Below are 25538 nucleotides of genomic sequence, written 5' to 3' on the forward strand. Positions count from 1 at the left end.
CCTGCTAGCCAACTTGCTCCCACTCCCTCACCCTCACCCCAAACTCTTATATAAAAGTTTAAGTATTTATATATTCACATTTAAAGTTGGACGATGTAATATCTGTTGAAGTCAAGTTAAAAGACATATTTTATACGTGTATAAATCAGAGGACAACTTGGTCATCTTCATATATTATTATTATTATTATTATTGGTATAGTGGGACCTATGTTTTCCACCCAAAAACATGTAACACTAGTCATCTATTTTGTTTTTTTTCTTCTTCTATTTTTTGTTTTACTTTTGACTAAGTGTGTAAAGGGACAACCACAAGTTTGGTCGTACACACTAACATAATTTTCTTGCAATTTTGTAACGGCTATTTTTCTTGATTGCTACCTACATATATTATTATGTCCATTTCATATCTAACAAACCCTACGTACGTAACTTAGGACTTTTCCCACAAATTTGGATTATTATCATTCTTCTACTAGTTATTATTATTTTCATCATACCAATATTATAAACAACACCAAATATATTTTCTTACATGATCAAGAGATCTTAATTCATTGAAAATTCACAAAAATGATTATTTATATGTGATACACCCTTATAAAAACCCTAGTAGTAGCTTTGGGATCTTTTTTTGGTTGGAACCGTTTAATTTCTCATATTAGTAGTAAAAACAACTACTATTACTTGATATTTAATTTGTGTATAAGTAAGGGATTCATATGAACTTGTCTATTCAGCACGAGATATGGTAATGTATTATAGATTCAATAGTAAGAATCTAAAGATTGAACACCTCAAATCGTGAAACCTTCTATAAGAAATAGAAAAAAGACAGAAAGGAGCGTCAATGAGTTAAAACTTTTTTCCCTGCATGCAATAATACAAATGCACCCACCACACGTACACCACTGCAGCAACAACAACAAATTGTCTATTATGTTTCCCCCACCACACCCCACCACCCTCTTCTAGCAATATTTTAACTCGGATTTTTCAAAAATGTTGTTGCTTTTAAAGAGTCTAGAGTCTGAATACTCACTCAACGATCAATTTTGAAAAGTCTGAGCTACAAAATGTTTAACCATCTCATACTTTCTCTTTTATTACCACATGAAATATAGGGATATCACTAAGCATATATTGTTGTTTCACCATCAAACGTGCAAATGCTGAGTGAAGTGAATGCAGGTCACATCAACATTATATATATAGCCATGCAAGGCAACTTATATATATATATATATCTGCTGTCATTCCACTACTCCCACCACTGACTCATTTACAACCTGTAATGTTCTAATTGATCTTTCCATTCAACTAGACAATAATCCAATCAGTCAGTGGCAAAATAAAAAATTTCGCTAAAATGATCAAGGTTTAATTTTTTGAATTCTATATAGAGTATAAAGGGTGTTCAAATAACCACCCTTCACTTAATTCAGTGGTTGCGTCAAGCCAACAATAGTTCTACCATCCTGATTGTTGCTCAGACTCTTCAATAATGCTAATGAGTGGATATCAGATCCTTCAAAAATACACTTTATGGATCCGACATGAGTGCGGCAATATTTTTTGATGAGTCTAAGCAGTACAGCTAAAAGAGCATCATTAGTATATGACCCATTATATTGGAAGCAAAGAGATGTTAATAGGAAACCAATTTAGAAGTTCATATCCTTTGGAACAACTCATTATTTGAGGACATTTTATACATTAGACAGACACTCCAGGGAACTTTCAACTGGCTTCAGTAATTAAACTGCTTTATATATATTATATATATCTATGGAACTTTCAGTACTGTTTTGAGTAAACATCAAACGCTATGAAAGCGAAAACCCAAACTAGAAAAACTCATCTGCTCAACTTTGCCGCGTTTTCTTTTGTCAGTCAAGATGTAAAAGACGATTTCTTGGTTATGAAAAACCTGGAGAATAATATAAAGATGATCTAAAAGGACCTGCAGGTGATGAGGAAGCTGAGAAAGAGCTTGGATGAACTAAACTACAACCGTCTGGGTTGACATTCCATGTCTTAGCAGGAAGCTCGTTCACTTGAGTAAGCAAATTTGCATTCTGAGCTGCTCCAGTTTCACCACGCGGTCTATTTTCATAGAGATCCACAAACCTTGAGGTATAGCCTGAGCTAATCTGCATTTTCCCTGAGTTCATGGTGTATGGAGAATTAGCCTCGTTTTCTGGAGAATCATCAATTACAATAATTTCTCTGACAGCATTTGGCCCAACTGAAGTTGCATTCTGCCAATGAGAGATGGGAGTTGCTACAAACTTCTTCATATCACATGTCTCGTTTGGTCCATTTCGCACAGTATGTAAGTTGCCCCTACCTAAATAGTCTTGTCTGCCAAAGGGGGCACCCATCAATCCACTGCCACTACTCTTACACAAAAACGAGGCTGGAGATGTAGGGGATGGCTGTACTTGTGGCCTTGAGTAACTGTCTTGACTTTTGAAACCATTTAACAACCTGACATCAAAATGCTGTACTGGATCACCACTTTGAGGGAAGTGAGGGACAAGACGATTATGCGCATCCACCTGATGGAAGGAGTTGAGATCCTCGTTACGAGGTCTGGTGTTTGCCTGGTCAATCATGGAATTCGAGTGCGATGATCTTTTCAGTGAGGAATCTTCATCTTTGTTGATGACCATTAAGTCCTTCCCCATCAGCCTGAGAACTGGATTAGAAGCAGATGGACTAAAAGACTCGGATTCACGAGTTGGGAGCTTGAACTCAGAATCAGCAGAAATACCAAATTGAGTATGTGCCGTGGCCGATGATTTAGTGGGGTCATTTGTTTCAGGTCCTGAACTCGAGTCACTTAGAGAAAATGAGTTGCTCTTCAATATGATATTATTAGATCTTGTGAGTGAATCACGGCTCAACTGATTCTCACTCGCAGGAAAAGGGGAAAGGGCCATGGCTCGTCGCTGTAACAGCTGTGACTCTTCACGATTCACAGCAAACCCTTGAGATGTTCCTCCTTCTTTCCTGACACAACAACATGGCTTATCATTTGTAAATCTGAAAGTTCCTTTTCCAGGAAATAACGCATTTGCATCAAATTTGTCCAGTCCATCTTTATCATTTCCTGTGTTTGCAGTCGGACGTAGTGCGACTGAATTTTCGACCAGAAGATCAACAGTTCTTCCAGAAAAGCTAGACCTTTTATCTTCCCAGACAGTGTGGCATTTGAGCATTTCTGATGAATCCCTTCCACTGTCATACAAATTACCCGAATATCTTGAGCCAGTTCTAGCCATTGTTGAGTTAGAAACTGTTGATGCAGCAGACGTAGGCGAACCAGAAGAATCCTGATCAATGAATTCGGGATGATCTGCAGAAGATTGAATTCTGCTGCTGGATAATGATGAACTCCCATGAAGGTCTTCTGAGCTCATACGACCAGGACTAGGTAAAAAGGATCCCGGTGGTCCTGGTATGGGGATTGGATCAACCTCCAAAAAGTAATTCCCTTGCCCATCAGCGTTAGATCCTAATTCAGCAACATCATGGACATCACCATCAATCATCCCTTCAACACCTAAAATAGGATCTTGTGAACATGTTGCAGCTTTGGTTCCAAGAAAAGATCCTTTGTACTCTTCGCTAAACAATTGTGACTCGCAATGAGACCTAGCAGGCCCAGACATCTCATCAGATCCAGCATCCATAGGCTTGCTAAAACTCGTAAAATCTCCCCTCCCAGCAAGTTCAGAGACAGTTGGATCCATAGTCTTATCACTCTTACTTTGATGATTCGCTTTCACAGATCCCAGTGCATCAGATGCACCTGCTAAAATGCTGCCAGTTTCATTATCAGAATGGGTCAAAGCTGACGATTGTGAGCTCTTTAAGCCCAGAGTCCCTTCCACATTAGAGGCCATGATTCCCTCTCTATTTTTCCTGATGCTTAAAACCTCAGATCTTTTAACATTTACCCAATCGCGATTCTTGCTTCCTTGGATTTTTGTTTCACTGAGATTTCCTCTTAAACAAAGTTTCTCTCCTTCAGTCTGGAAAACTTCAGCTTCTTCCGATTCTGAGCTGGAGCTCCGACTAGACTTCTTAAAGGAAGCTGTTTTCCACTTCAAATTATATTTAACACCACGAGCAGGCCCTTCACTGACGGACGAAAGGTTCTTTCTCAATGATGACAACTTCCTCGCCTTTGAGGAGAATGATGGATGAGGGGTGGACTGTTCACAGTTGATCTCAGAGTTATCTGTGTTTCTTCCAACTCTCACATTTTTCACAGAAAGTGCATGGCCTGTAGTCATTCTCAGATGATTGTTTACAGAATGGCCATCTACCTTCAAATGTTTTCCTTTGCACCTTTGTAACACTAGGGATCTCTTCTTGTTAGATGGGAGTGAAGATTGAGATGATGAAAAGTCCACCACTTTCTTGTGTAGAGAAGGTGGTTCCTCGCTACGTTCTTCTTGAGGCTGATTAAGTAGCATATTCCCCATTCTTTGGCTACTCTCAGGCAAACAAACAGATGATCTTGGAGATTTCACAAGACCGCTTCTCTTTTTAAATGGATAAGTCTGAGGCAACACATCATTGTCACTTTGCACGCCAGTCGACATTTCAGCGCCAGAAAGCTGATGATTGTCCTTATCACTGATCTTCCTTGTGAGGCCAGTTCTCTTTGAACATGCCCATTGTTTTATGGTTGCCAATCCATTTGATAGCATCTGGTCCGCAGATCTGAGGTCCTTATTTAGGCAATCCATTTTGTCAACATTTTCTCTTGGACAAAAGGTGCTCTCTTGACCACTCTTAATCTGTTCATAAAATATTTAGCAACTTAGTTCAAAGCAAATTAATATATTACATACTAGGATTGCTAATTGGTAAAAACAAAATAATTTTGATAAAAGATAAGTGAAACCCCACCTGCACCCGCCCCCATTTCAAGTGAAACCCGCCCCTCCTTTCCACCAAATTTACCAAAACAATCATGAAATTAGCGAACATGAAGGGCAAAGTGCAGAAAGAGATATTTAACATTGCTCTCCCAATATTCTTTTGTTTTCCACTCCTAAAATTTTGCAGTAGCATTACTGCACTATAGTGCTACAGTTTCGGAAGCAATGAAATTTTCGAAGATGAGATGTACTTGATAAAACAATGGGTTTCAAGAACAAAACCAAAGCTGAGGGAACTTCTTTATGTCCAGGATTTTAAAAACATACCTTGGGACAGTGATCTGGCTTGGACAAGCAAAACTTTTTAGTATGAGAAGCAGATTTCAGAAGGTTGTGATGTTTCTTTCTTTTCTTTGTCAAAATGAATTTGCTTCTTTTATCTCCATCCACCATTTTTTTCTGGAGAGGATCAATAACTGGCTTCGATGATGGTAGCTGCTCATCGTTGAACTTGGACAGAATTCGAAGCTTCGTGCCATTGGCGTCAATATAAACAGCACCTTCATTAGCAGTGCATTCAAGGTTCACAGGAGGAGGTTTTTCCAGTTTCTCAACAGCAGGTACCTCAGTGATCTCTCGAATAGATAAAGTCGGGTTTGAGGCCCAGTTGGTTCCATTCCTCCTATCAAGATCCTCCAGTGTACAGCTCTTAGCCGTTGCATAAATATCCACCATCAATCTCGTTTTTCTTGACTTTATCCTGTGCTTAATCACCTTGGGATTTGCTGTCCACTTGGCTGTTGATGACTCTCCAGAGAGACACTGATCGATGTGAGCATTCAACGTGGTGTTTGATGAGGATGTGAAAGTCTTGCAAACTGGACATACTTTCGAAGCCATTGCCTCAGACACCATGAAACTGTTTGTGGTAGTGTCTGCCTCGTCTACGTTCCGATCTGTGCCGTTGCCAAATTTGACCATTAATCTGCACTTTTTCGCTGATTGTTGTACTGTACTCCCACTCTTGTTTGACATGGGAGGTTTCTTGACCACAGGTTCCAGCAAGTTAACAGCTTCTGCTCCCGAGCAACGCAGTTTCCTTGTTTCAGCTGTTGGAACTGAATCAATCTCAGAACAAGACCGACTCGTTAACGTTGAACGAAACACCTTTTCTCTATCAGATCCACTTGAATTGATATTTCTACAATCCACAGCTAGTTTTGGCATACATATTCTACCACTGCTAGAACTAGTGGGCACAGGATCATCATCTAGCTCAACATGTTTCTCCTCAGAAGTGACTATATTGTCCTTGTCAGTCGAACGATTATCTACAGCACATTCCTTATCAGATTGAAAAGGAGGTAACAAATCCGTCGCTGCGCCATGCCTCAAACAAAGCTGCAAATTTTTCTGAGAAAATGGCCAATTGGTCTTGATGTCCTTTCTTCTGGTTCTGAAAACATAATCCCTACAAAACATTTCATATCATATGTCAATAACCTCAAAACAAAATAGCAAAAAGAACCCCCACAACAAATCTTTAGTCGCTTACTATATCACATGAAGAAGAAGCAACATAAAACTCATCTCATACACATTTACATATGTATACCATAATAAATATAGTTACATGAAATCTTAACCAAGACTGGAGGTAAAAGACAACAACCTAAAAAAAGACTAATTTTTTTTTTGTTTCCCAATATCAAAAATCAATGAGAAACAGTGGATCTGACCAACAAAAAGAAAATTCTCAGATGACTAAAAAACCCTTTGAACAGTAAAACATTGAAGAGGTGACTAGAAACTAAAATACCATAACAAGACAGAAGCAGAGTTTTTCTTTTTTTTTACCTTATGGAGAATTTGTTGTTGTTATTATCATCAAGGTCAGAGTTGGACAGATCTACTATCTTGTTATCAGAAGAAGGCCTTTCATCACTACTACTACTTTTCAGTAGAGAGATATGACAAGGATCTGGTGGAATGTTTTCAATGGATAACATCTGCTGATAAAATTCTCCCTTCTTCTTCTTCTTGTGCTGTCTTCCCAACAGTCACAAGAACTGCTGCTGCTGCTACTGTAGCTATATTTTCCAAGACTACTACTTAGTCTTATCTCCTTATTATACTTAGCCCTCAGCATAACAGTAGCCTAAAGGCCTCTCCACATATACAAAAATAATATTAATACTTACTGTTAACACAACAAAACCCCACCACCAACAAAAAGATTTACCCTTTCTTCATTAAAATCAACCTGCAAAGATAAAAACAGAAGATCAAGAAATACCCACAAAGATTAAAGAGGCAATCAACAAGTACAATGTTATTTTATGTGTTTTGAAGTAAATCTGAAGCATCTATTTATGTTGAATCATCTTTAAAAGACTAGTAGAACAAGAAAAGAACCAATTTTGGGAAAGAAAGAAACCCACAAGCAAAGATGTGAAGAAAGATCAACACTCATGTAATGTTATTTTATGTGGACAAAAACCAAGAAAAAGGTACATAAAATTTATCAAGTTTTGCTTATTGGGGTACAACTAAGCACTATTACACATCAAAAAATCAAAGACCAAACAAAGTAAATCTAATTAAATCTTAACAACAAAGGGATGGTTTTATTCAAAAGTTTTTGCTGTATACAATGAACCATATTAAAAACTTTGAGTCTTTTGGTCAAGGATATAGTGGAAAACTGAACAAGAAAACAAAAGGGCATTGAAGTTTAGATAGAGATGAAGAAACCCCTGAAATCAAAATTAAATCTTTTTTTTTTTGGGTTTGGTCTTCAATGAACAGTAGAGTTTATGACCAAAGTTCAAAACTTTTTAGCTAAAGACCAGATTTGCTTGTTTTGATCAAAGAAGAGTTAAAACTCCTTGAAAATATAAAGCAAAAAAAAAAAACAGATCATGAAATCAAGAAAAATCTAAGTAATCAAACCTCATCTCACTATTATATACCCCAAACAACAGCTCTAGAAATTAAGCAAAACCCAGATGTAAATGAAGAAAAAAAAGATGACCCAAGAGAGGAAACAAGCAACTAATGGAAAAAGATCAAGTGGGTATGAGAAGAAATCCCCAAAAAAGAAATAAAAATAGAGTCTTTAGTTGATTCTCAAGACAAAAACTGAGAAGTTTCAAGAAGATAAAATGAGAATGACAAGAAATATACCAAAAAGTATTACTAGTAGTAGTAGGGGCTGGCTGGCTGTATGGATGGAGAGGAGATGAGAGTATAGAGTAGAGAAGATTGAAAGGAAAGAAGAATAGTGAAGAGATATAGAGAAAGAGCACCACCCACTCATACATCAAAAGAGGGCATCAGGTTCTTCTCTCCACCAAAAAGCAGGTTTGGACAATTAATCACCCCCTACCCCCTATTTTACCCCCACCCTCCTTAAGTGAGAAATAGAAAAATGGTGAATTTTTTTTTTTTGGATTCACATGTTTTTGTACTAAAATTTCACTAATTTTATATTTGTGCTAAATATATGTTTGATATTTATACTAAAGTCTGACTTATTTAGGTTTGCGCTAAATCAGGACTTATAAGAGTAACCATATCTATTATATCATAACCAGTACTAAAAAATTTCTATTATATTACACTAAAATCATATTGAAGAATAATACAAGTAATCTCATCTAATACATTGCATCCTTTTGTATAAATGTTTTTCTTGCTACTACTTTATCTTTAGTTTCAAATTATAAATTTTGATTGACATAAGATTGGAAAGGATGAGTCTTTTAACACATACAATAAACACTTCTTAAGGGTCATTTTGGTTGGTTATTTGATAAGATTAGTATCAACACAAAAAAATTTCATAAAATAACACTCTTTAATTGTATTTATTGTATTTTAATTGAATCGATATCTAAAAAAATATATACTTTTATTTTTATAGGATAGAATAATATTATATACATATCATCCTCTTCAGATTTTTCAATTGATTTATTAATAAATTACTTTCACAACACAATTTCATACATAAAATTTATGTATAACTAAAACATGAATCAACCTATATACTATAAAAAAAATAAAAGTATATTATATTAAGAGTAAAATCAAACAAAACATAAAATAATTTTATAAAATAGAAAAAACAAATTCCTTTTCTGAAAAAAAAAACTAAGAAGGCAAATGTTACTTTTCCGTTATAATTTATTTATCTTATTTTTTTATAAAAAATACTTCTTTGTATTTTTTTAACAATCCTCTAATTCAAAATGTCTATAAATTTAAAACTATAAAATTAATTACATTTTGATACCCTTTATACCTTTTTAAATTTATAATTATAAAATATAAAATTATTTTTTATTTATTAAACTAATTATAACAAGACAAATAAATTAAAACGAGTAAGTAATAAAAGTGGAGAAATGGTAAAAAAGGAGATGGTGGTGTTACTCTACTAAGCTGTCCTATCCACTACCTACCCTATTAAGAGAGGGTGGTGGGGTGGTGTGTGTGGGGCCCTTATTTGATTTTTTTATTTTTTATTTTTTTGTTATGAATTGTTTATTGTTGATTTTTTTTCCCCTTCATCATGTTTGTGCTAGAATGTCAGTTTTGGTCCCACATCTTTTATGAAATTACACACCGCTACACTGCCTTTTTCCAATTGTCCACTTCACTACACGACAACTTTTTTTTATTTCTTTCTCTCTCTTATTTATGTGTTTAATGATGATGATGACAACAATATAACATTCAACTTGTACTAAGTCTTTTCTTTTGTCATTTTTTTAATTCTATCACCTCACTTTTACCCTTCTTTGTACTTTGAGTGAAATTTTATTTTATTTTACCTCATATATTATTTTTAAATTAATTGATGTTGTCAAATGATATCATACAATGAGCAATTTTTGTTATATAAAAGGTCATGTGTAGTTGATAAGTAATATTACGCAACTTTTTAACTATAGATTTTGATAGTAAATTTCAAATATTGAAAAGTTTGTTTGTGGAATTTCAAATGACTAATACGTACATGAAGTTATTTATTGAAGTGAATTAAAAACATAAGGAACTAGGAATTGGAAAGACATGCATGGATTTTTCTACTCATTTTTTGAAGGAGTTGTAAAATATTGATCTAGCAAGAAGAATTTATCTAACAAGTGATCAATTTTAGTAATTGGTAAGCACTTTGATGTTTATTTAAACATATTTATGAATTAAAAAGTATTTTAAACTTAGTATCCTCTAACTTATTACTCCCCGCATCCGGCATGATTTGATGTTGTGCTTTTCGAAAGTTAATTTAACTAATTTTTAAAGTTAAATCAGATCATATTAATTCGATATTTTAAACAAAAAAATTAAATATTCTAAAACTATATGAAAAGTACTATAACTTGCCATTTTTTGTATATTAATATGATGAAAAAATACAACTTAAAATGTTGATCAAAGTTTTTATAGTTTAACTCTAAAAATAGAAACCATAACAAATAATACTAGACGGAGGGAATATAATTTAAAATGAAAATGAGTATAGTTAATTAATATTAAAATAAAGTTTATACATAAAACTTATCATATACTTATTATATTGAATAAATGTAAAAATAAAGTTATTGCTAAGTTGTTGCTTGTAATAAATCATCTCATTGTTTGGTATTTTCGCTGTAATATTTTTAAGGGATTCACACTAAGCTAGCACAATTTTATTGTGTTTGTTTTTTTAGTAAAACACAAGGAAATTGCAGTTAAACTAATTCTACCTTACATAAAATACTACTATATTTATATCATATTTTTTAAAAATATGATAATTTTTTAAATTCTACATAAACATAAGATAATAATTTGTTGTTAGACTGTCCTTAGATTATTACGAAGAATTTGTTGAGTAACATGTGATTAATTTTTTGTAAGCAATTCAATCTTGATTAATTAGTTCACTTTTTTTAAATAATTAGTTAGTTCACTAACCTTTTGTACATGAGTTAATTACTAGACAATTTTTCATTAACCATGATAATTTTATTTAATATATATAAAGTGTGGTGCACGTTAAATACTTCATGTATTATTTTATTTCGTATGAAACTAAAAGTGAGTCTTATCTTTTTTTCCTTCATTATATAATTTCTTGGAAGATTTGGTCTTAATCCTTTTGGGCGTACGGTTTCATTTTCTTTTGTTAATATTGCCTTCAATAATTGACAAGATATGTCGGAATTTTAATTTATCGAAGACGTGATTCTAAAAAAGAAAATATGAAAATCGTAATTAAAATATACGGTTATTAGATATTCAAAAGTTATTTTATTTTTTAATCTAAAACTATCGTATCGATCTACTTCTCCTTTTATCTTACAGTGCTAATGTAGTAATGTTAGTACTATTTTCTTATTCTTATCACCTACATGTTATTTTTTATAATTTTATTATTGGATTATATTGTTGTTATGATTGTTACCGCTTCTTACTTTTATATTTTTCTTTTTTAAATTGTATTCAAGTGTTTTTTTTTTATGAAATTATATTAAATATTTATCATTAATTCTTGATGGTTTATTTTAAGAACGAAAAAAAGTGAGTTTCTTTGTTATTTTGTAATTAAAAAATATTATTTTTAATTTTGCGTTAATAATTAACCTAACTAGTAAGAAACTAGACTTCTTTTCTCATGATAGTATCTCAAATATCTCAAAACTTTATAGAAATAGCTTAATTGTAAGTTATTCTCTTTAATTTCATTATTATAGCAAGTAGCAATCAATCGTTTTCTAGTACTATTGGATTTATATAGGCCTACGTTTTTTTCCTTCATAAGATGAGAACCACATAAATATCCAAATAAAAGAAATCCCTAATATCTATTACACGATTCATTTTAATTTATTTTTCTGATTTTTTTTATAATTTATTTTTAACAAAATATTTTTTTGGTAATTTTTAATTTTGACCTTTCACATGATAAATTTTAGATCATAAGATTAAATGATAATTTATTATATTTAACATATCTATGATTTAACATCTCAAAATTTTTATGTATATTTAACTTCATGTCAAATCAAATTGAACAAATAAAATGATTCGAGAGAGGAAGAGAGACGGGAATTGATTATTTCCGCTTTGCGACACCATAATTTATGTTTTAAATTCATCATTATTCAGTTTGAAGTTATTCTATCCGTCCATTTTTCACTGTTATAGTTTTGTTTAAGACAAACGATAAGAATTTTGATCAATATTTTATGATGTATTTTTTCATTATATTGATATTAAAAAAATGCAATTTATAGTATTTTTCGTATAATTTAATTTTTTTTATTTAAAATATAATATAATATAATTTAACTTTAAAAATTAATCAAATTAACTTTTGAAAAAGGTAACATAGTAGACGGAAACAGTAATTACAAGCATTAAACTAATGCTCTTAATTATAGTTACCTCTCTTACCAATCAAACCAATAAATTTATCTTTTTACTCTCTTTGTTATTTATTTATTAGTATAGTTTATTTTCAGTGGGAAAAGTTAGCTTACAACATATTTTGCCTGAAAATGTCTTTAATTAAAGTTTAGACCTACTTGAGGATTTTTAAAAGTATTTTGTTATTTAGTTCTTACTTCTTAGTTGAATATATGGTGGCCTACAATCTTTGATTTTTCATCATCAAGTGTGTCGTCATTAATTAAATTTCAACGTTTTCCTATAACATCTAAAGCTTATTTAATTAATTTCAATTAATATAATTGAATTGTCTACTATAAAAAAAATCTTTAATCCATTATGACTTATGTGCATTGTTTAGCATAGAACCCTAGCTATTACAATTTTTTTTTTTTAAATAATATTAACATGAGTAGGTATATAAGTCTTTCGGCTTTTAAAGAAAAAATTAACATAAATTAATGCTCTTAAATCCTTACACTCTTTAATTCCCTTTAACACATTATTTATTGGTCCTAACATCCTATATATTTTGCTAAATCTTTACGTAAAAAAAGAAAAAGTTCGATAGTCGGAAGAAAATCAACTAAAATAAAAGGAAATCTCGATCTGATTGGTGTAGTTATTATCGTCTTATTAGAAAATTATGAGCTCGACAGACGTAAAATAACTTTTTTTTAAAAATACAAAACGTAGGTACATATAGTGGAATTTCATGATTTCGCTCTTCTTCCTACCTCGTGCATATCGATAACTTAGTATATCGTAATATCAATCATCTTCTTTTTTTTAAAAAAAAAGTATTGTGAATTAAGCTATTAATATAATGAACTTGAGGGTCCTTTTTGCACAATTTTTAAGAGTTGAGGGGGTATCAAACAAATAACAATTAAAAAAAAGGAATTTTACACAAATATCGAGGGGTAGATTTTTTCTATATTTTAATTTAATTGCAGCACCGCCTTATAATAAACGAGAAAATAAAAATTGAAAAAATGATGATAACATGGATGGCTTAACAACTTTTTAACACACAAAATAAAGTCCATATACAGCTGAACCTCCAAATTAATTAATCCAAAATATATGGAATTATTTTTATTTATTTTTTTGAAATTTTGAAAAGAGTGCATATGGCAGATTATTTTAGGGCATGTTAAGTGTATTTTGATATAATAAATAAAGTATGGTTTCCTTTGGCTGCCAAAAAAGATGAGACCCCACTAGCAAGAAAAAAGAAATCCATGGACAATATTGACAAAATATAATGTCCTGCCCCATCATACAAGTAATGTTAGAGACTTGTTTATACCAATGTCTTAATGTCTATACTTTACAATCTTCCTCTCCAATATTTCCGTAAAAATCATCGGGTTTTTTGTGAAATAATAAGTATATCTTTATTTTTAATTTAAGATTTAAATTTTTTTTGATAGTTAGGTAAAAATTAAAATAATATCAATATAAGAATATGATTCGACATATATTCAAGGGCTCAAAATACTCAATCCAAAAACTCTCGAGAAATGTGCTAAATTTTAACTTGGTAATATTATCAAAACTCAAATTCTTTATATTTAGAAACGTATTTTGAATATATAAAACGAGTTATGATTCAGAATCCATAACTTAAGATCTTTGAGTATTTTACCTCCAAATAAAATCTTTTAGTATGAACAACATTATAATCGATATTAATATGATTGGAGAATCGATAAAGTCATATATTTATATTAAGAAATTTATTTAATGCATGTAAATACTAAAATATTTATAACTCAAAAAAAATATATATATAAAATTCAAAATTTATAAATTAAATATCTTGACTCCATCTGAATACAATCTTTAATCTTTAATATACATCGTAATGAAAGCTACCAAAGAGAAAAAAAAAGATAAAAGTATTGTGGATTTTTACAAAGTGGGTGCATGTCAAATACTAACGCACTAACTATTACTGTTTATGACAAGTCGAAAAAAAAAATTCGGCATGCCACATGCGTATAATACAATGTTTTGTTCGTTTTATTAATTTTAATTACATACGAAGAGAGGAGTAAAAATAAGATAATATTAATAATACGTGAATAATCAACTGATATGAGATTAATTCTTTTCGTTATCAATATGGGAGCCTATGTCAAAAAAGTCCAATTATAATATCATATTATTAAGTGAATTTTACGCATGATTTATCGATCTATTGATATAAAAAAAATGTTCAAATTTGTATAAAGAAACTTAAATGTGCATTAGTTTCTTTTGTATCGTGGTCCAATGGCGGTCCAAATTAATTACTCCATATAGTTAAACTAGTATCCTTAATACTAGACATTATTAACATTGAAAGATCTAAATATCTACTATATTTTACTCTATGATTAAAGTAACATACGTGGCATGTTCCTACCCAAGAGATTTTGTTTATCTAGTAATAACAAAAATGAACATTTATTTCTTGATAAAATAAAAATAACCATTATGAAATGATCTATATACAAGCATATATCATGTATCATTCACTAGATATGCACAATGTAATATCATAGCTAGAAATACAATATGAAGTTTTTGAGCTTAAAATATTAGTTCAGTAAAATTATTTGATTTTAAATTAATAAATTAAATATAATTCAATATTTTTTTTAATTATATATAAATAAATTTTTTAAATTAAAATTATTAAATTCGATAGAAATTCTAAAATAATGTGTAATAATTTATCACGTAAAACTTCCAAAATCATAGTCTCATTGCAGGGCTAAAAAATAGTATAGTACTATTATAATCTGTTAATTAGTGTAAAATGTAATTAATTTTAAAGCCATTAATTAATTCATTCAACACCATTACAAAGCAAAGCACAATTAGTCGTATATGTTTACCTAAATTGAAAATGACTGTGACCCTACATCGTGTGATTTTAATATTTTAGTCAGCTAACTGAAATAACTTTTGCTTATTTTTATTATATAATAAATCATAATAGTTTGTAACATTACGGCCTATCGAATAATATATAATTATTTAATATAATATATATTGATTAAACTTTTGTGGTATATTATATAAGCGTATTTTTATGATTTGATTTTTAGCACATTAATATTGACTATAATTTTATACACTATTGTAAAAGGTAAAAATTCTTATAATTTATTTATCAAATACTTGAGATTAATGAATTTTATAATCGAAATTTATTATATAGATGCAAAACCTTTTTTTTCGTTTTAAATCGTACCTTCTACTCTTTTGATTTTTCTAAAAGTGATATGCTAATAATCAGTTTATATGTATCTTTAACTATTACATGTTATATATATAATTATTTTTGCTGCTGATTTTTCTAAATTTATTTTTTCTACATCTTTGTTTTTTCTTTGACAAAATGGATTTATAAGACAAAATTATTGACACCTTCAAATATAAGCTAGTCCTTTCTGACATAAATATAATGTCACACTATGCCTGCTGCTTCAATTAATATGAATTTCTTAGAATAGTTAAACGCCAAAAATCTTCATATGAGAGGATGAGATTCATTAATTGGTTTCACTAAATCAAATTAGATTACAACACAGTAGACTTGCTCTGACTAAATCTGGATTAGAGATTTGTTAAGAAGTACCTTAATTAATTAGATTCCTTTTGTCACATCATCATTCAAAAATCAAAATGATTTTTATTAGGTCCAATGTGACAAAGTATCTATGAAGGACGTAATTGAAACATACTCCACATTCACAAATTAAAATTTTGGACTAACCCATTTGAAAATATAGAAGGTAAACGTTTTCTTGTCAATTCAGACTATAATCAACGGTTACATTAATATCAATATATATAAAGTAGAATGTAAAAGCAATTTTCACATCAACAAATAAAAGAAATTATTCAAAATTAAAGAAAGCATCATGATATTTGAAACCACATTGATTTTTTTCTTTAAATTGTGTACTTAGTCTTTTTTTTTTTGAAAAAAATGTTTGGTTGAAATATTAGTATAGAAAAAATTGGACAAAAAACTAGTATTTAAATATTTAAAAATGCTAAGTATATAAGGATTAAACTTTGTTGGTCAATGATAGGGATATTTTGGGGATTAACCGCACTTTGTCCTCCACTTCCCGTCGTTAGTAGCTTAAAGTCGTAAAAAACTCGATTCCGATAGCGACGGCGACAAGTTAACCTACTGAGAAGAAAGTTGTTAAATTTACACTCAATTTCGTAATGCATGCTGGTGGAATCGCCGGTTAACCTCCGACGAAAAGCCGGTGAAAAATTCCTCAGAAATGTCGGGAGGGGAGTACGGGGATCACAACATTTTGTTACGTTCTACTTCATCGGCGTCGGAAGGCGATGTGGAAAGCCAGTCATCGCCGAGGAGAACGAATACCAGAAGCATTAAGGATCTATTGAAGCGGTTAGATCGAGGATTTTCTGGTCGGCGATCATCGGATAGGGATCATCACCACTCCTCGTCGCATTCGCCTTCTAATCGCCGCGGTGTTTCATCTACTGCGGATGAAATTCTAGGGGATAGTGCTCCGCCGGAATGGGCGATGTTGCTTGTTGGATGTCTCCTTGGCCTTGCTACTGGCCTTTGTGTTGCCGGGTTTAATCGAGGGGTTAGTTTCAGCTTATAGCTTGCATTTTTTGTTAAAGCTTATTTTTTGTTCAATAACTGGACGAATTTAGCTAGATTCATTGCTTTTTGCCTATGTTGGCAATTAGTTGTGTCATTTCTATTTCCTATCTCAATTTGCACATAATAGTGATTGATTATAAGATGCTTAGTGTGGAGATTTTGTTGAGTTGGCTTCAGATAGATGTTGTCAGTTAATCACTTGATTTCATTACACCTAATTGTAAACTAAATTAGTGGCGACGAATACTCTATTCCAGTCCGTTTCAGTGCAATAGTACATGCATTTTATCTTCTAAAGCATATTAGGGTTTGCTATCACTACCAAAATCTGAAAATTGTGAATTGTGAATCTGGGAACAGCAAAATGCTGTTGCTTTATGAAATCTGCATGTTATATTATTCCTGTTATTTAGTTGTGTGTATCTCTCCTGGGGTTTCAGTTTTTCCAAAGTAGAGATTTTCAGTTAATGAGTAACGGCAGTTCCTGTGGTTTGCTTTCCTTTTTGGTATGGGGAATCTGCGTATTGAGGGTCTGCTTTTGTGACTTGCAAGCTTTTCTGACCATTTTTGTTGATTAAAGGTGTTGAATTTGGAGAGTTGCTTGTACTGTATTTCTTATGTTGTTAACCAGTAGTCTTTGAACTGTAACTTTTATTTTATATTGGATGACACCGAGGATATTTGTTTAGGTACATGTAATACACGAGTGGGCATGGGCTGGTACTCCTTATGACGGTGCTGCTTGGCTTCGTTTGCAAAGGCTAGCTGATACTTGGCATCGGATACTTTTAATACCAGTTTTGGGTGGAGTCATTGTTGGCATGTTGCATGGTCTGCTCGGAATATTGGACCAAATAACACAGTTTAGCTCTACTCAGGGACAAGGATTTGATTTGATTGCTGGAATCTTCCCTACAGTGAAGGCCACACAAGCTGCTATAACTCTGGGCACTGGTTGTTCCTTGGGTCCTGAAGGTCCTAGTGTAGATATAGGGAAATCATGTGCCTATGGATGCTCAATGATGATGGAGAACAACCGGGAAAGAAGAATAGCTCTCATTGCAGCTGGTGCAGCTGCTGGAATTTCTTCAGGTATGTTTTTTCTTATTAAGAAGTATCTGAACCAGGAAATTTTTCTTATTCACTTTCAAAGTAATGCAGAGTATTAGGCCCTTAGCGAATTATATGTTTGGAAGTTTTTTAGTTTGTATGTAATTTCTGAGATGATATCTCTCAGAGATATTCTAGAGACATTGCCAAAGATGAGATATTGTTTGTTCAATCTCAAAACCATTATGAGTGGATGCTTTTGTGAATTTCTCTTGCAAGGAAGTCTTTTTGTGTGTTATAGCTTGTATGGATTATGACTTTAATGCATATCTAGTGACGCTAAGAAGAGAACTCTCATGCCGTCCCACCTTTCTTCATTCCCAAAAGACTTCTTTTTCTCTGTTTTCTCTTTCCCAAAAAATGAAACTGTGTTGTCAAAATAGGCAGTCACCTTGGAGCCAAATTTCCGACAAGTCCTTTGAGCTGCTAGGTTCAATGTGGGTCTCAATATCAAAGGAGTAGAAACTGTTCCCCCTAGCTAATATGACTTTGTGTGGGTCCCACATGCCATTATTTACAACAACAACGACAACAACATGAAATCCCACTAGTGAGGTCTGGGAGGAGTGTGTATGCAGACCTCACCCTATAGAGAGGCCGTTTATCATTGCAGGGAGAAATACTTGGTTATTATTTTTGTTGATGTGTCAAATACATAGTCGGATAGTCTTCTTTAGTGCACTTCTGATACGTTCATATCCATGGGCGTGTATTTGTCTGTGTGAATTGTGGCTTTGCACCTCTCTGGATCTTGCCTCAGCTGGTTGATGGATCGTTAGGTTTAACATTTTTTGTTCTGCAGGTTTCAATGCAGCGGTAGCTGGCTCTTTCTTTGCAATTGAAACAGTTTTAAGACCACTCCGTGCTGAAAATTCACCCCCTTTTACAACTGCGATGATCATATTGGCTTCTGTTATATCATCAACTGTATCAAATGCAGTACTTGGGGAAAAACAGGCTTTCACAGTGCCCACGTATGATATGAAATCTGCTGCTGGTATTTGATCTAATTCTAGTTTATTTTATTATGGCTAAAGCATTACTACTATAGTGCATGAGTATTTCCGTTGGTGTTGTTCTATTTATAATTTCTATAGCAGACATGAGTCAATGACGAGGGGTATTTGCCCTTTCACAGTTTGGCTGCACTCGCCAGTGTTCATGTTGCATTGTTGAATGAAATTCTTGTAGTCAGGGGATTTTGCATATGCATTTCTGATATACTTGTATCGTTTCTCGTGAGAATGTTTCCCGATGGTATTCATACTTGCTATTGTCATTCACATGCTAACTTTTGCTAAAAAAGGAATGGACAACGTCAAATACGCTTTTCTCTCTTCTCCTATATGTCTAAAGTAACATCTGAGTGTACTGTATCTTGTCTCCATTGTTATAGTCGTAACATAGAGTCAATATCTATTGTAATTTTTGGCATGGATACCATCCTCATCGGGTCATCTGGGCATCTCCTCCTAGCATGCTTGAACCATCTCTATCTCACTTTCCTCAACTTTATCTACCCCAGAGGTCACTCCCACCTTCTCCCAGATATCTTCTTTCTCAATCTTATATCTCCTAGTAACCCCACACATCCACCTTAACATTCTCAATTTCACAACTCTAATTTTTTGAACATGAGAGTTTTTAACAGGCCAACACTCCATCCCATATAACATAGTCGGCCTAATCACCACTTTGTAGAACATACCTTTAAGTTTAGGTGAGCCTCTATTTCATCCCCCTCACACCAATACGATGTGTGACATTATTGTTGATCTCCCATTACCTTGCATTGAAGACCCAAGATACTTGAAATGAGCCATGTATCAAGGCTCACTTCCATGCCAACCTCACGTGTCTCATCACTGAACTTGCAATCCAAGTATTGTTTGTCTCCAAACCTCCAGTCCAGGGTTAACTCCACCGCTATTCTCGTCAATCGGTACTATGTCATTTGGAAATAACAACAGACACCACGGCACCTCACCTTGGATATGGCGTGTCGTAAGATACATTAAGAGAGAATTTATAATATGATGTCCGATTTAGATGACTGGGTATCATGTTACTTCATGCTTTACGTATTAAACTGTCTTGATTCTCACCCTATTTTTTTATGGATGTCTTTCTGAATACTTGAGAATGCTACCTTTTTGTAGAGCTTCCATTGTATTTGATACTGGGGATGCTGTGTGGAGTAGTAAGTGTTGTTTTCACTCGATTGGTGTCGTGGTTCACCAAGGGGTTTCAGTTCCTCAAGGAAAAGTTTGGACTTTCTGATGTTGTCTGCCCTGCTTTGGGGGGTTTAGGAGCTGGTGTAATAGCTCTGAGATATCCTGGAATTCTCTATTGGGGTTTCACTAATGTTGATGAAATCCTACATACTGGGAAAACCGCATCTGCACCTGGAATTGGATGGCTAGCTCAATTAGTTGCTGCAAAAGTCGTGGCCACTGCTTTGTGCAAAGGGTCTGGCCTTGTTGGTGGATTGTATGCACCAAGCTTAATGATAGGTGCTGCTGTAGGTGCTGTATTTGGAGGGTTAGCCGGGGAACTAATTAATTCAGCTATTCCAGGGAATGCTGCTATTGCCCAGCCGCAGGCATATGCACTGGTCTGATATACTTTTACCTTCCCCAAACAATTATTACACTCCAATGCCGTTTAGGTGGTAAACTTTTTTAATGGATAAATGTAAACAATGCAGGTGGGGATGGCTGCTACACTAGCTTCAGTTTGCTCAGTGCCTTTGACGTCAGTGCTTTTATTGTTTGAGTTGACAAAAGATTATAGAATCTTGCTTCCTCTCATGGTTAGTCTTGCTGAACAAAAATTCACTAGTTCTAGTTGTTTCATGTGTGTTACTAAAAGCTCCCATGCTTGATATAAACACCTATCTTTGTTATCTAATCTCCGACTTCCTGAGTAACTCAAGTCCGTAACATAGTATCTCTTACTTTCTGAGTAACTCAAGTCTTCTTTGTGAAAAATTGTTGTCATCCTAGGTTAACTTCATAATTTGAGTATGCAATGGACTTCCTTTAATTGTGTTGGCTAATTTTTGAGTTACTCACATTCTGAAATCAAGGTTTCCCTGCTTTGCTACATTTCTGGTGTTTCTTTACCAGTTTATCTTAGGTAATCATTAAGTATATTCCTGACTTTTAACTGTGGCAGTATTGCGGTTCGCATGTATCGATCTTTAACTTAATTTTGAGCTGTGTTTGACCTCCAAAATTTGGATTAAGTGGATCTTTTGGCTACTATCTGAACATTCTCCGAGGAATTCTGTGCTGAAATCACCCTGAGGGAGAGTTTGTGTATTCAGGTGGTAAATTTGATCTTGGTAACCTTTTTGGTTGGTTAATTTAATCTCTGTAACTTTTGGCCATAAGTTTATGCTAACACGTTGGACTATTGTCCTCTCTACATTTGAGAGGTAAGAGGGCTAAACTCTAGGGAACTATGCTGCTATAATAAGGAAACCTTCTATTATATTAAAGGCTTAAGTCATCTGCGGCCCCTTAAAGTTATCCGCATATTTCATTTGGACACCTTATCTTAGGTTTGTCCCAATTGAACACCTTTATTAGTTAAAAAAAATACCTATCGAACATTTTTTGACAATAAACAAAAAGTAGAGATGGTGTGTAATACAATCGCCACTAACGTGGCATAATATCTAATGAAAAATTGACACGCGGCATTGGGCCATAATAACAATTAGTAAAAATAAATTAGGAAATACTTAAAAGCTATGTGTTCAGAAAAAAGAAAAAAAAAAGGCTTTCTTTCCCTTATCTTCTTTACAGATGCCCAGAACAACACACCCACCCCCGACGTCCATTTTTCTCCATTATTTTTCTGTTAGAACACAATCGTCGCCGGTCAAAATTACGTGCACTCCGATAATCATCCTCACTCCACCTTATGAATCTTTAACGATTTCAAAGAAAATAATTTCATATTGGTAAAAGTTTTGTCGGAAAAAATGGAATTTCGCAGGAATTATTTTAAACTCAATGATTTTTGTTTTTGATGAAATTCTCTTCCATAACTTAAATGAATATCTTTATCAACAAACTCTTTTAATGTATTGTGTTTTGACTGGTTATATATTTAATTGATGTTTCTCCGATGACCACAACAACAACGATAATATTGATTATGACGGAATGATGCTAGAAAGAAAGAATGAGGGATTATTTGAGAAAGGGGTGTGTCGATGGTGGGAAAGGAATGGTTGACGAGGGTTCTAGGTAATACTATTGAATTGAAAAGTCCCACCGGGAAAGATGAACTGGGGAAGAACTGCCAGCAATTTTTTCTTAAAAAATTATGTTCATATTATGATTTTTCTTTTGTTGACATGTTAATTTTTTATTGGTCCAAAAAAAGATTTTTTTGGCTTCACGCGCCTCTTAAATGTGTATTACACTTACAATGCCATGTCATGAAAAAGTATTAAATAGGTACATGTATTAAAGGGTAGAGGTGTTCAATAGGTACAACCCCTAGTTAAGGTGTCTAAGTGAATTATGCAAACAAATTTAAGGGTCCGCTGATGACTTAAGCCTATATTAAATTACATTACGCACATAACATTACATTATAGTGTACTATATTAAGACTTATCCTTATCGGACTTATACAAATCTGACTTGCATCTGTGTTTGCTAGTTAGATAGTCGCATAGATGTTTTTTGCTATTGTAGGTTGCTGTTGAAATGATAAATGGTGTAAAACTTGCACTTTAAGTCATGCAATTGTTTTAAATGTTCTTTAATAGGGTGCTGTTGGGCTGGCAATATGGGTGCCTTCCGTTACCGACCAGCCAAATGAAGCGGAGTCATCAGAAGCCAAGTTTGCATCAAAGGGTTACTCTATTCTTTCACCAACTGATGAAAAAAATGAAGGTAATGGTTCGAGGCAATCTGGTGAGAGAAATAACTTGGAACTAATGGAGGTTCATAACAGTCATGAATCATTTGATGAAGGTCTCATTTTAGAAGATCTAAAGGTACTATCTTTGCGTTGGCATCTAGAATGTGGGAAAAGTTTGCATTTTATGGGATCTTGGTTTTCAATTTTTTGAACAAAACACCACCTGTTTTCTTTTAGGAGACTTATTTTGTGATTTAGGTACTTCCAAGAATCTAATTTGTATTTCCTTCTATTAGGTTTCTCAGGCCATGTCAAATGATTATTTAAAGGTCTCTCCAAGCCAAACTGTGAAAGAAGCATTAGAATGCATGCATGACGGCCGACAGAGTTGCGTTCTTGTGGTTGATGCTGAAGGTTACTTGGAAGGAATTTTAACATATGGTGACGTGAAAAGGAGTTTGTTTAAGAACCACGGGGATTCTTCCAACAAAGATTTGTCAGTCACAGATGTACGTGCTTTAGATTGCCATCATGACAAATGTCTGTTAGTGTTAATTTCTTTTTCTCCCTGATTTAGTGTCACTTTTCCATCCTTGTCTCCAGGAGTTTCAGTCCATGCACCTCCTTTCTTTTCTTACTTTAGCTATTTGATTTACAGGCAAATACTTGTCTTGTGTCCTCTATATGCACAAAAGGGATAAGCTATTGTGGCCAAGATTGTGGACTCCTAACTTGTTATCCTGATACGGATCTAGCAATTGCAAAGCAACTAATGGAGGCCAAAGGAATTAAACAATTGCCTGTGGTCAAGCGTGGTGGAGAATTCAGAAGAGAAAGAAAGCGCAGAGTTATTGCTCTTCTGCATTATGATTCGGTAGAGGAGACGATCAGGTTTTGCAGCTTCTCTATGTAATATGTCATATTATGCTTGTATGTTGCTCCGTTTTGCTCTGATCCAAGTTTAAAGTGTTCCATATGTTTCTATGTGGTATGCAAGTCACAAGAGTAGGAAGTTCTTTTTTCTTTTGGGAGTAAAAAGAAAAGGTAAAAATGGATTTATGGTATGTGTTCTTCCATTAACTGTAGATCCTACTCTGTAGCTTTATTCAGAGGGAATTAAACTGCTAGACGTTTTGGAGATTGAGCAGAAATCTTTATCTTATGAGGGCCTGTAAATGAATGGAACTCGTAGAAGATGTGAACTTAAGTGATAGTTATAGGGTTCTTTTGATATTTGGCGCTAAACTACAGCTTGGTAAAATAGGTTTGAATGACAATAAAGCTGTAGCTCGATTGAACACTCATATGGAGCTAAAGCTCAAGAGGTGAAACTGATCTTAGTCTTTGCCTGAGTTTGGTTGTGTTAGCTTGCTTCTTATACCACCTGTCATTTGCAAAAGAACAATATTATCAAAGAAAGTAAATAAAAAGGAGAGAAGTACGTGTTAAAGACAGAAGTGACTCAATCAAGATTATGCAGGTGGAGCTGAACTTTACAAGAGTTTTTCGAATCCTTGTAAGATGATCAAAAACATAGTTCTAAAATGTAAATTGGCTCCCAGCACAGCCTTTGTGCTGATAACTAATAGACTATTCATTTGTGGATTTTGAATTGTTTAGACGTGCTTGGGTTTTGTGTTAGTGTGTTTTCTGAATGTAATTCATCCTACAGGCGTGAAGTAAGTCACCGAAAGTCAGTCTACCAGCAGAATGAAGAAGAAAAAGATAAGCAGATCATAACGAATGGCCATTAATTGCTCACCAGCAAGTTTCAACAAGAATATTTGTGTTTGTTCTACTTTGGCATCAATCTGAGACTGGAAAGCAAGCTTCAACAAGAAATTACGATCTTAGTTGGTCATCAGTATAGGTAATATCCAATTTACTGTATATTTTTGACTTAATTATGTGTGCAGAAGTTGAGGTTCCTTCCTGTTTGTTTCTGGAGCGAACATGCTGCACCAGGCTGCCAACAGAGCCCGAGAGCGTAATAGCATGAGTTTTCCTCAAATAGTTTTGGTTGTACTTATCAGAAAGGCAGTTTTCAGTGTAAATTTGACATTTTGTACATGAAACATATGCTTGGTAGATCAAGGTAACACCAAAATGTGAAATCGTCATGGACTAATATATATACACACAAATTGAGAGGTAACTAGCCGAAATTCTATTCATATATATATCTTTTGATATGTTAACATTAATTTTACTATTGGGTGGGTTCCCTTTTTATCCATTTACACCTGTTGTTATTGATGGAAGTGTTGTGAAATTTATTACAAGCCGGCAGATGCTCTACGTCGCCTCGTTGCAGCGAATGTAATCATGATGAAAATATTCGACCATAAAACTTCTTATTTATGTAGTTCTATTGGTATGAGACTTGTGCCGTAACTACTACAAAATATGCATTGGTACAACTTACTACTTCTCTTAAACATCTCAAATAAAGAGCACAATGCACCAACTTACTACTTCTCTGAAACATCTCAAATAAAGAGCACAATGCTTGTCGTTTGAATTGGTTAAAGTTATGCAGATATTAGC

General features: G+C 33.4%; 2 protein-coding genes across 5 annotated transcripts; one reads left to right on the forward strand and one right to left on the reverse strand.

Moving 5' to 3' along the window:
* Positions 1 to 1645: 1645 nt before the first annotated feature.
* On the reverse strand, positions 1646 to 8257 carry LOC107025948. 2 transcript variants are annotated; one of them, XM_015226754.2, is made up of 4 exons: positions 8084 to 8257; positions 6755 to 7160; positions 5225 to 6368; positions 1646 to 4813 (listed from the first exon to the last, which is right to left on the reverse strand). In XM_015226754.2, the coding sequence occupies exons 2-4, from the start codon at positions 6904 to 6906 to the stop codon at positions 1919 to 1921; spliced, it is 4191 nt and encodes a 1396-aa protein (XP_015082240.1). In that variant the 5' UTR covers positions 6907 to 7160; positions 8084 to 8257; the 3' UTR covers positions 1646 to 1918. The 2 variants fall into 2 exon arrangements, with proteins under 2 accessions (XP_015082240.1, XP_015082241.1); XM_015226755.2 differs by lacking the exon at positions 8084 to 8257 and adding an exon at positions 7850 to 8059.
* Positions 8258 to 16429: 8172 nt separating this feature from the next.
* On the forward strand, positions 16430 to 25203 carry LOC107026330 (chloride channel protein CLC-f). Of its 3 annotated transcripts, XR_001457564.2 has the most exons (10): positions 16430 to 16977; positions 17687 to 18089; positions 18910 to 19104; positions 20267 to 20721; positions 20815 to 20919; positions 22897 to 23127; positions 23288 to 23500; positions 23650 to 23900; positions 24664 to 24861; positions 24940 to 25195. XR_001457564.2 is itself a non-coding variant. In XM_015227260.2 (9 exons), the coding sequence occupies exons 1-9, from the start codon at positions 16642 to 16644 to the stop codon at positions 24743 to 24745; spliced, it is 2271 nt and encodes a 756-aa protein (XP_015082746.1). In that variant the 5' UTR covers positions 16430 to 16641; the 3' UTR covers positions 24746 to 25195. The 3 variants fall into 3 exon arrangements, 2 of the variants coding, with proteins under 2 accessions (XP_015082746.1, XP_015082747.1); XM_015227260.2 differs by having other exon boundaries at positions 24664 to 25195; XM_015227261.2 differs by having other exon boundaries at positions 16436 to 16977; positions 23650 to 23882; positions 24664 to 25203.
* The last annotated feature ends 335 nt before the right edge of the window (positions 25204 to 25538 follow it).

The sequence above is a fragment of the Solanum pennellii genome, chromosome 7 (assembly GCF_001406875.1).
Source record: "Solanum pennellii chromosome 7, SPENNV200".
Lineage (NCBI taxonomy): Eukaryota > Viridiplantae > Streptophyta > Magnoliopsida > Solanales > Solanaceae > Solanum > Solanum pennellii.

Bases quoted from the DNA above. Each gene is read 5' to 3' on its own strand.
- LOC107025948 (XM_015226754.2), bottom strand. From the start codon at position 6,906: ATGTTATCCATTGAAAACATTCCACCAGATCCTTGTCATATCTCTCTA. The intron at 6,369-6,754 runs GTAAAAAAAAAG...AATGTTTTGTAG, and splicing joins AACAACAAATTCTCCATAAG to GGATTATGTTTTCAGAACCA. The intron at 4,814-5,224 runs GTATGTTTTTAA...TTTTATGAACAG, and splicing joins AGCCAGATCACTGTCCCAAG to ATTAAGAGTGGTCAAGAGAG.
- LOC107026330 (XM_015227260.2), top strand. From the start codon at position 16,642: ATGTCGGGAGGGGAGTACGGGGATCACAACATTTTGTTACGTTCTACT. The intron at 20,722-20,814 runs GTCTGATATACT...TAAACAATGCAG, and splicing joins AGCCGCAGGCATATGCACTG to GTGGGGATGGCTGCTACACT. The intron at 23,901-24,663 runs GTAATATGTCAT...TTCATCCTACAG, and splicing joins AGGTTTTGCAGCTTCTCTAT to GCGTGAAGTAAGTCACCGAA.